General features: G+C 33.2%; 1 protein-coding gene across 4 annotated transcripts in view; it reads right to left on the reverse strand.

The window, feature by feature from the left end:
* ATP13A3 (ATPase type 13A3) overlaps positions 1-12,094 on the reverse strand; it is a 71,884-nt gene that overhangs the window by 12,518 nt on the left and 47,272 nt on the right. For all 4 annotated transcript variants that reach the window (XM_012733812.1, XM_012733818.1, XM_012733808.1 and 1 more), the window contains 3 exons: positions 9,481-9,658; positions 8,226-8,413; positions 2,787-2,875 (listed from right to left, as the gene is read on the reverse strand). In XM_012733812.1, coding sequence (XP_012589266.1) covers positions 2,787-2,875; positions 8,226-8,413; positions 9,481-9,658 — 455 coding nt within the window. The remainder of the gene's footprint in view (positions 1-2,786; positions 2,876-8,225; positions 8,414-9,480; positions 9,659-12,094) is intronic.

The following is a 12,094-nucleotide window of genomic DNA, read 5'->3' on the forward strand; positions in this document are numbered from 1 at the left end:
ACCTGGGAATTTGTAACTGAAATGTATGGGAGAGAAAGTCTTGTGGGATTGAGTCATTATCTTGACTCACCTATGTTAACTCCAGGTAGTAACATACTGAATTACAAGATACCCAGTGGATGTCAGAGTTGGAGAGTTTGTTTTTATGGGACAGTCCCCACATATCTGATATTAAAAGTGTTGTGATTCAAGAAAAAGTAGTTTTCTTTTAGGTGGCAAATAGGACTGGAGTAAAGAGAAAAACAAAAATTCAGAATAAACCTAAGAAAATTTAGCAACAGGGTGACAAGGATGAAGGACACACAAGTAAATACACATCTGACTTGGACAAATGATGGTATCAAAAAAGAAAGATAAGCAAGGCTGAGGGAAAACATGATGAGCTTAGTTTTAAAATGCTGAATGAGGAACCTGATGGATGAACCAAGACCACAGTATTCAGTGGATATTCTGGTCTGAAGCTCAGTTATGAGAGCTAGGTTGAAGATACACACATCTGGGAGTCTTTAACACACAGATAGCAGCTACAGTGGAAGCCTGACTATAAATGAGTTCACCTGAATGTACAGAGTTTATGACAAGGGATAAAAACAGAGAATTGAAGAATGACAAGCCATAATAAAAGTAGGGACAAAAATCAAAAGAGGAAAAAGCACCAAAGAATTTGCCAGGGAATGCCTCAGGAATGATTACTTTGTCAAATATTGCCAGAGTCAAGTAATAATGTGGGGGAAAAAATTAAGGGGACAAGTCACTGGACATAATAAGAAGGTTGTTGATGGTTTGGGCAAGATCAGTCTCAGTAGACTGGCAATGTAAAAGTCATGCTAGTTGATGAGCCTTCCATTTTTGTGGAAGGTGAGCTGAATATTTCAAGAAATAACTAGGCTATGAAGTAGAAGATTCATGTGGTAGGAGAGAAATATAAATGCGTTTTGTCTTCAAGGCTCTTTTGCTTAAAGGGTTTATCTAAATCATTTGATGAAGTTTGTGGAAAGACAGACGCTTCATATCCTGCTGTTAAAGAGTATAAATGTCAATATTTTCAAAACCCAGTAACATAAAATTTATAAAAAAAAAAATTCTAGGTACCTTTTAACCAAACAATCCTACTTTGCACATTTATTCTATAAGTGTACATGCCTGTCTTAACTGTATAGGAATTTGCAAAAAACAAAAAAACAAAAACCACCTTGTTTACATTAACAAAACACTGGAAAACAACCTATCAATTCAAGGGGGATTATATTATGGAAACAGGAAACATCCATGAAACAGACTACATATTCCATTTGATTGGCTTATATAACTTTTATACTCAAACCTGTCAATAACATATCCAAAAAAAAAAAAAGAGTGCTTAATTTTGGTATCACTCATGCAAAAATCTTAACTGATCACAGCAAATCAAATCCATTCTTTTTATAAAACAGAAAATCCATTCTTTTTATAACCAGATTAATTTATTCTTGGAATGCAGTATTAATTATAGTTCAACATCTGATTATCAGTCACCTGTAATTTACAGAATTCTCCATAGAGAAAGCTTTATAAATGTAGAAATAACACTAGATAAAATTAAACATCTATTTATATTTACAACATTCTAAGGAAGCTTTCTCAATATAATAAAGAGTATATACCAAAATAATCAGATAATTAATCAAATTAGGCTTATCAGATAATTAACTTGCATGTATCATGAAAAGACAGAATTATATTCCAGACAGTAACCTAAAATTTAGAGAAGGCCAAGTTTTCTTTGGAAGAAAGAGGAAGAAATGACAATGCCATGAGAACTCAAAACTTCCAGAGTTGTAGAAATTTCACATTCTCATATATAAAATCAAAATAAGTTGACATTTTATTAGAGAAAATCAATATTTCTATTAAGAAAGTATGTCAGAAACCTACAATCCACACACTATTCAACAGTGAAATTATTAACACTCTCTTTTGTCAGGAAATGACAAGCACATTATTGTCAATACAACCAACATTAGTACAATTAAAATACATGAAAAATATATAAGAAGTATATAGAAAAAAATACCAGAAACAAAATATATCTCTCATTAAAGGTAATTACGGACTAAAACAAAATCTTAAGAGAATTTTAAAACTGTAAGGATAAAAGTTTGACAAGGCTGCTCAATACAAGATGAATATCCAAAATAACTTGACTGCATACCCCAGCATAAAAGAATCAGAATGTATCATCTTAAAGAGAATAAAAATCTGTAATTAATATTACTGGGACAAAAATCTAAAAAAAAAAATTGCCTAAGATGTTTAAGGAGAAACTGCCTTACTTTATTAAAAAATATTTAAGAAGACCAAAAGAAATATTCTTCATGGAAAGACTACATCAGTTCTCTCCCAAATATCATTGTAACCCAGTGTCAACTAATAAAAATTTCAAGAGGGTTTCTCCTGGTATGGAACAAGCTAAATTTAAATTCTTACATGGAGGAGAAAAGAATTCAAGAAAAAGATCAAGTATTTCATTATTCACAATGCTTTTCACGAAAAAACAATGAAGAAAAAGGACAGTGAAAAACAGCATTGCAGACTGTTCAAGAAGTAGGTCGGTAAAGAACTTACCTTGGTAACACAAAAGAAGCGGAAAGATCTTAAGCCCTATCAAATATCCAGAAGTCTCATTTGGCTGGATAAATTTCATATAATCCTATTGTATCATTTTGTATTATATCTTACTACTGCTATCCCAAATACCATTATTACTCCTCTGATAACCAGCAATAAATGATGCGTTTAAGCCTTACCTGAAGAACCTGGTCAACAGAGGCAACTGGATACAACATGATGAATAATGTGAAAACATACAAAATAATCACAGACACAACAAAAAAATCTGGAAAAGAAAAGAACAATTAAATTAAGTTCCTTTCAATAAAAAGGCATGTAATAACAGCTGGTATACTCTTACTCTAAATTTCATTCTGAATTCTTCTAATTTAGGTGATGACATACATAAATGTATGTGTTCTATTTAATTTTCTAGAGTATGATGTAGGTCATTCAAAGCCTCTCCAAAGGATCTACTTTGTGATGTGAAAATAATCAACATTTATAAAACGAAGAGGTCTTTATGGAGATTTGTTTTTCTCCCAATAGATAACTACTTTAAAAGGTTATGAAACCAATATGTAATTCACAAATAGGGGACCAGGCTACAGTAAGTACCAAACAAGACGTGGTATGACAAAATGAAATTAACATTTACAAAATGTATATAAACGTTGTTTATAAAAATGCTGAGTAACATTTATTCTCAGAATTAAACTACATTATAATCTTAAATTCATTCTAAATTGAATGTAAGTATATTTCTAAGTGAATCCCACTTTTTTCATTAACTTGCTCTGTGAAAAATATTTACACAGAAAACATTCGCTAAAAGTTAGAAACTGAACTGATCTACTCTTGTGACTTAACCCATGGATTGCTATAGTAGCTAGGAGTGAAAATCCGATCCAGAAGTACTTTAGAACACCTTCCTAACCCAAAAATAAAATTCCCTGCCCATGGCCATTTGTTAATTGTGTACATACCCTTCGTAATGAGTTACAAGAAACTCAGTTACTACCCAACTACGTGTGCTCCCTTTGGATATTCACTTTCAGTTATTTGATATTGGCATCAAATTTAATTCAAACTTTAGTAACACTACATGCCACCAAAACTTTATCATGAAGTCTTCATATTGGACAAATAAGTGAATCTTATTTTATGAAGTGTAAAGGAAGTCTCAATGCTGTTTTTTAATGTAGGAGTCATCTGTAACTATAAACTTTGTTAGCATGTTAGTTCAAAACTACAAGTGAGTATTTATTGTTCCACAGAAGAGAAATATTTTTTTTAATGTGTGTATGTTTCTGTACTTGTGTGTGTATTAGTAACAGCTGGCTGGCCTTTTATAGGTTCCATATCCATGAATTCAATCAATCACACTTTTTGAAATTATAAGCTGTGTAAACAGGTCTACAGTGGTTGTACCTATACTAAACATGCACATTTTTCTTGCCAATATTCATAAACAATATAGTATAACTACTTACATAGCAGTTACATTGTATTAGGTTTTATAAGTAATATAGAGACCATTCAAACTATTCCAGAAGGATATGTGTAAGTTATAATCAAATACTGTGCCACTTTATATACTGGGCTTGCGTATCTACAGACTATGGTGTCCACTGAGGTCCTGAAACTATTCTGCCCTGGATACTGAGGAAGAACTCTTATGTTATTCTATCAGCTAAAGTTGAAAGTTATACTAACATTCTTCACATCAAGTGGGGAAAATTTTTATTAGGAGCCATTCACCAACAGGATCAAAAAAAAAAAAACCCGAAACTGGGGCCTACATTAAGTATAAAAGTATTTTTTCTAGATTTTTTGTTTTTGAAACATTCTACTAAATTGAAAACATAGAAAATAATATCCTATTCAATAAATACAGTAATTAAATCACTACACAAATAAGTACTGTAGTCATTTAAAAGTGCTGGTTGGAAGTATAAAAAACACACAAATGACAAATTTTAAAAAGGACAAAGAACAGAGGGAAAATGCAAATACCAAAAAGACATATGGAGACAAAAAATACAAAGACAAAATGTTTGTTTCTATAAATTAATAGCCTATATTTAATGCTTTCAAGTACTATTACATTTCTGTACTATAAGCAAAAATAGATTTGCAATCTAGTTCCTGAAACATTGCCAGAAAGAGAAATTTTACTCAGGTTCAAGAAATTAAATTTTCATTTCTTTTCTAGACCCACCCCAGTTGATCACATCTCTAAAAATCTGCCAAGATTTCTGTAAGAACTAAGTAAGTAACTGAATTCTTCCTTTGTATGGCCTGCAGAGGAAAAAACGGCTCCATTAGCAGGAATTTGACAGGGGAGTAAAATTGCTTGCAGAGTTACATAACCACCAAAAGGAAACGGTCAATAAGGATCTTTTGGGGAATGAAAAAAAATCAGGCAATCCACACTTCAGAGATGTATGAGTTTCTACTAGACCATGCTTCAACTCCTTGATTCTCCTATCTTTGGTGATTTAGTAATCCTATTGAACTGTAAATAATATACTTCACCAGAAAACAGCTATCAAAACAAATTCTATACTGGTGGTAATGTTCCTTAAAGATTTAAATTCTGTCACAACGCTATGAAAACATGAATAAGTCACTTGCAGTCAAATTATTTTAACAATAAAAATGGGGAGAAAAGAGTATAAATGGTATTTGTCTGGCACTTTCTTGTTCCTTGCATAAAAGTACTAACTAGAGGCCCTCCCTGTTGGCACAACAGGTTAAAGCACCACATTATGAAGCTCTCCAAAGCCACTGCAGCACGAGTCCAATCCCCAGCCAGGAAGCTGACCCTCATGGCGAGGCAGACCTCTCCTGACCCACCTGCTGCTCCCCTCAGCAGTGTATTTCAATGGATCTGCCTGTTCTGCTCCCTACTCTGTCTCTGGTGAATCCTCTCACCCACCACACTTCTGGCTTGTCCCCCAGTTCTGAAAGCATGAGTAAATCAATCTTAAAAAAAAAAAGTACTAATTGGGGCTTCTGAATTATAGCCACACTTCCTAGTCTTTTTATTCCTATCCGTTCTCTTTCCCTTACTCAAATACTTGTCTCTGAATGGCCATGTTATCTGGCTGGGCTTCTTGGCACCTGTTCCAACTAATTCAGGTATAGCAGATAAGTACTAAAAAAAGATATGTAGGCCTACAATGGGGATATTAACAGTTCAGTCTTCAGAGACTGAGAAAGGATGGGGACTTCACAGGAAGTAATTAAAGGATCAAGTAAGAAAGAGTAACAAAATTGAAGCCAAATACCAAAAATCACATCTAGCTAACAGAGACTGTAATAATTAAGTTCATAGCATCAAGGTCCTTAAAAGAGAAAAACAGCTTCGTTAAAAAATAAAGTTGAAAATGTAACCATATACTGAATTAAGACTTTATTTAGAATCAAACTGAACCAGAAGAAAGTAAAAAAACCTGGAAAAAATGTCATAAATGACATTTAAATTGAGATCATTTAAAAAAATGATCTTATAATAGTTTTTATATGTTGTATAATTATACCATTTAGATAGAAGTAGCAACAACAGTTCTTAACAAACTAATTGTCTATCACAAAAGAAAATGAAAGTCAGCTCTAGTAAAGCCTTAACCTTTCCCCATTCATAATCATCTATTATTTACATTTCATATTGTATATTACTTTATGTTTATTCCTTATTTCTGTCACGTCTTATCTTCTTTTCCATTTTTTTCCCCTTCACTCATCAGTAACAATATTCTTATATTAGGGGACTCCAATGACAGGCAAATAGAAAAGATGTGAAAATTAGCAAAATGTGCACAATGAATTTGTTTGTACAGTATCAGAAGGGCATGTTGTGACAGTATGAATTCCTATTTATCCACTGACAGATATCTATAAGTTACTTACATTAAGGATACTAGAAACAAAGATTTTGTGTTTATAGTTCTACTAAAATAGATTTTTAATGCTCCTTTAAAAAAAACTGCCCCCTGGTTAACAACTGAGCTGACCAATCAGAAATTAAATGGACATACAAAGTAACTTCAGCCTTTAAATTTTTTTTAATTTCCCAAATAATATAATAGATGTATTTTCAAAACAGGCAACTGATAGCCTCTCTCTTCTTTAATTTGGAAAAGTATCAAGAGACTGAATTTGCTTAGATCTATAAAATCAACTTTTCTGATACAGAAGTCTTGATTACCAACTAGTCTGAACACCAGTACTTGTGATACAAATAAAGCTTTGTATTAGCTACCCCAGGGTATATGCTGAATCCTTGCTTAAAATTTAAAAATACTGAAATAAAAATAAAACATGCATATCAAATTTAATTAAGTTCACCTTGTAAGAATAGTCACCTATTCTCATAAGTATAGTAATAAACCTCCTAAGCCTTTTGTCCCCTAGCATGGTTCTACCATGATTCAATAATGTAGTTTTTATTTGTTATGTAAGAAAACATTTTTAAAGTAAAAACAGAATTCAGTACTGTTGATAACTGTATTTAAACAGTTTCTCTATCTAAAATATAAATAAAACTTGACCTACAAACTACACAGGGTAGAATAAATAAGGTAATATAAGTGAAAACTCTTTGTAGACTCTAACATACAATAGATGTAGTTGCCATTCCCATGACATACCAATATTTGTAATATTTCCAACTATAATTTCTTCACAACTACATTAAATAATTACTGTACTATTCACACCAAGATACTACACGTCTAAAGTTCTATATGATAGAACAAAAATAAAACAGTTGTTCTATATCTATAGCCCCCGCCCTAGCCTTATAGGGTATATTCCAAGACCCCCAGAGATGCCTGAAACTGCAGGTATTACTCCAATGTAGTATATATACTACATTTTTCCTCTACATACATACCTATGATAAAGTATACTTTATAAACTAGGCACAATAAGAAATTAACAATAATGAAGAATAAATGTACATTAATTATACTGTACTAAGGTGAGTCGCCTAAAATACCTTTATAGATGTAATTATTTTCAGACCATGGTTAGCTGTGGGGAACTGAAATGACAGAAAGCAAAACTGCAGATAAACAGGGAATGCTATAGTATTTCTCAATCTTTAAAATACTGGCAATTCACAAAGAGTAACTGATTTTGCCTATAAACCATAGTTTTGATTAGGCAGGCAAGTCTAAAGAGGCTTAAGCCTCTGTTCTACCAGCCCTTCTGCCATGAATACAAAGGCTACAGAAATGAAAATTTTTAGGTGAATAATGGCTGTACCAGGGCCCGAATAAAAGGGAAAAACCTATGCAGAATACCTACAAGATAAGTAGAATATTTATACTTTTCCAACTGAGAAGCCTCTGGTTTGTGCTTCCAATTCTACTCTTTCTGCCATGGGTTGTAAAAATAAAAGTTGAAGCCAGAATTAATAGAATGTAAAAAACAAGGAATGTTTCGAACTAGTGGCTTTAATTTTAAACTTACAGTGACAACTTCAATGATAATAAAACAAAAAAGTAAATATGTAAATAATTAGGTTGTAAAGATCTAGTTTTCACTAGAAGGACAATTGTAACTATTATTACATTATTTTTAAAGACGGAAAGCAAGGAGGAAATCATAATAAATGCCAAACTTACAATTTTTGTAGCAAGGCTGCCTGAAGGGTTTTCCTTTTGAAAAGGCAATTGCCACTATGAGGTACTGAAAACTGGAGATAAAAAACACTGTAGTATTTTCATAATTTTGTATATTATGTGTATCAATTTCAGTTTCATTGTATAAATGTGAAGAATTCCAATATAAGCTTCTTGTTGTATTACAAGCACTGAAACACACAAAAAGGTTGAATATTACTAACTCAATAACCATTTCCCCAAAAGAAACCAATTTTACCTCAACTGCCTTAAATCACTATTATAACATAAACAGAGAAAAGTTGTTTACAGCAAAAGAACCAATAATATCAAGTTAAGATGCACAGAACAATAAGATCATTAAAAAGTTCTCTTTAGTCAGACATTTGAATCAGTAAAAATAAGAGGCAATAACTTCATTAATTAATAATCTCCCCTCATTTTTAATATACCTCTACCCTTTTTTAAATTTGGGGCACAATTTTTCCATTGTAAATGTAAACAGACCTTGGTTTTTATCACAGCTCTACTACTTTTTAGTTATAACTGAGGAAATACTAATTTTCGAGCACATTTCCTGTGATTTGTGTCAATGCTGAGCAAAGCACTTAGCACTGAGATGGCCCTCAGTATTCTCTTATCTATGCCTATCTCTTATTTCCACTTTCAGGTGGGCAGGACTGTCACAAAAAATTCTTCTTTACTAAAACAGAAACCACAATATGCATTGGAAAGTGGTAAGTAACAAAATGTTAACCTACTACAAAGTTAACTATGGAAAGATGCTTGAGAATAAAGCCAATCTACTCTTTTTCAGGTGCGATATTTATATGAACACACAAAAATGTTAAATTTAAGTTTTCTGAAACTTTTAAAGACAATCTCTTTCAATCAAATGAACAACAAAAGAAAGGTGTGTGTCATTTCCTAAACCAGGAGTAGAAAATTTAAAAGCAAAAATATTCTGTGTTTAGAAGAGGCTCTGGTCAATTCATTCTAACTTTTGCATTTTATAGATAAGGAAGGTACATTAACAAATAAGAAACAGGTTCAGTGTCATCATCTTGGTAGTTACTGTTAATTAACCTAGCCCATCCCACAGATAGAGTTATCATGGTAATAGTGAATACAGGCCAAATTATTTAAGGGTTTAATCAAGCTATATATAAACTTTTGTATAAATTTTTACAAATGATTACATGCATGCATGTTGCACACATTTTATATGATTTTATTTTTCATTGTTTGAGCAACTTACTCTGAATGTGGATGCCATACTTCATACCAAGGTTGCTGCTTGACCCAAAAAAATCCAAAAGATTGAAATCCAATGCAAATGATGATCTGAGATAAAACGGAGAAGAGAAGGGCCCCAGATATTAGGCCTGAAGGTGGTCTTTGAGCCACAAGTTCCTTCCAGGCAGGGTTTAAACTCACTATATTGAGAAAAACAAAAGGAAAGTATTATATCTATATTAATTTGACACTACAAAAGACACTATTAAAGACTAGGAACTTAAAAGTGCTGATTACTAAATAATCTATAAAACAATTAAGCTTTTTCCAAAGAGCCTCAGTATTTTGGCATTCATCTGTTGAAATTTAGAGGAAACTTTAGTATAAGTAAAAAGAATACTATAAATTAAGAGTAATCACTGTGGTATGTTTATTTCTGAATCTTCAAATGCAAGTCTACTGTTAAAATGTTATTTCTTCCAGCTAAAAAGACATTTTTCCAAAGAGAAAATGCAGATGGCCAACAAGCATATGAAAAAATGTTCAACATCACTCGTAATAAGGGAGATGCAAATTAAAACCACAATGAGATACCACCTCACCCCAGTGAGAACAACTACACTAGCAACAACAAATGTTGGCGAGGATGTGGAGAAAAAGGAACTCTCCTGCATTGCTGGTGGGAATGCAAATTAGTACAACCACTATGGAAAACTGTTTGGAGGTTCCTCAAACTGCTAAACATGGAGCTTCCCTACGACCCAGCAATCCCACTCCTAGGTATCTACCCAAAAGACACAAAAACACTGATTGAAAAAGATACCTGTACCCCCATGTTTATTGCTGCTTTATTTACAATTGGAAAAACATGGAAGCAGCCCAAATGCCCAAAAGTAGATGACTGGATAAAAAATGTGGTACATATATACAATGGAATATTACTCGCAACCAAAAAAGAGAAACACATGTCTTTTGCAGCAACCTGGATGGAGCTGGAAAAGATCATGCTTAGTGAGATAAGCCAGAAAGAGAAAGAAAAATACCAAATGGTTTCACTCACAGCAGGAGTATAATGGACCAGGCGAGAAAATAACAAAAATAATAAACAACCATATACCAGAGACATTTTGCGGGGGTGGAGTGGGGAATGAGATCAAAAACGGGGGTGGGGTGGGGAGGGAAATGCACGGAATTATGGTGATGGCACACGGGTGACTTGGTGATGGGAAACCCACGAGGATTACAATTGAGATGGAAAAAAAAATGTACAAAATGATGTAAAAATAGACTTCTGTAAAATTAAAAAAAAATGTTATTTCTTCCTCTTAATAAGGTACTAGTAAAGGTTTTAAACAATATAAACATACCAGTAATATGTAGTGTCTACTAAATTTCTTCATTAGTTTCCAATGTTCTTTTTGTAATATGTTACTTTGTTAAAAGATACTGCAACTGTGTAAAAATGCTGTTTCTTGGCCCTCCCTGGTGGCTCAGAGGGTTAAAGCACAGCACTAAGAAGCTACAGCCACTTCCGCATGAGTTCGATTCCCGCCTGCCCCGGAGGTGACCACATGGCGCATCAGACCTCTCCTGACCCACCCGCTGCTCCCCTCAGCAGTGTACTTCGTTCTGCCTGTTCTGCTCCCCACTCTGTCTCTGGTGAATCCTCTCACGGCCCTGCACCTCTGGCCTGTACCCTGGTTTTGTATGCATAAGTAAATAAATATTAAAAAAAAAATACTGTTTCTTATTTAACTTTTATTCACTAGTTTGAGCTAACTCATTGGTTACATTTTTAACTGGCAAAATTAACAGCTAACTCATGAGTTAGACAACTAGCACTGTCCTCTCTTCACTGTCCCCCTCCAGGAAACATTTGGTAAATCTGGAGATTATTTGGTTGTCACAACTGGGTTAGTGTTACTGGCATCTAATGGGTAAGGCCACAGAGAATCCCACAATGTAGAGAATATCTCCCCGCTATTAACAACAAAAAATTATCTGGCCTCAAATGTCAACAATACCTTCATGGTCTAAGTCCATCATTTCTCCTACATAAATCAGTCAGCATTTTACTATTATAAAGAGCTTTCTCTTCTCCAATTAATTCCAGTATGACCGTGTGAATTTTTATGGCTCATACCCTATTACCATCAATATTTATTTTGATGTCAACATCACCAATACTGAACACACCATTATCTTGTTAGCTTACATGATGCAACCAGAATGCTATAGCATCACTTTTATGAGAGTCTAACCAAGAATTCATAGCTTGAATTCAGTAATACATTCACCAAACCCTCAGAACTGATTTAATCTACAAAGTCATGAAACCTCGACCTAAGATAACTAAATGGAAATTGTGAGTCAAGAGCCAATCCAGACCTAGGGGAAAAATAGGTATAAAGAATGATATTGAGATAAAACTTGAATATGGGAATATCTATGGATTAGTAATTCCACCTAATAAATTTCCTTATCTTTGTAACTGTGTTTAATTAAGTAAAAGAATGGGCTTGCTTTTGGGCAAAACATGAAAATATTCAAAGGCATAAATGAAATTACTCTCAAATATGTCAAGGTGTTGAATATAGATAGTATTCACTTTGCTTACATATAGTATTCTTTTTATT

This window comes from Condylura cristata, unplaced genomic scaffold (genome assembly GCF_000260355.1).
Source record: "Condylura cristata isolate star-nosed mole 26May11 unplaced genomic scaffold, ConCri1.0 scaffold00003, whole genome shotgun sequence".
Taxonomy (NCBI): Eukaryota; Metazoa; Chordata; class Mammalia; order Eulipotyphla; family Talpidae; genus Condylura; species Condylura cristata.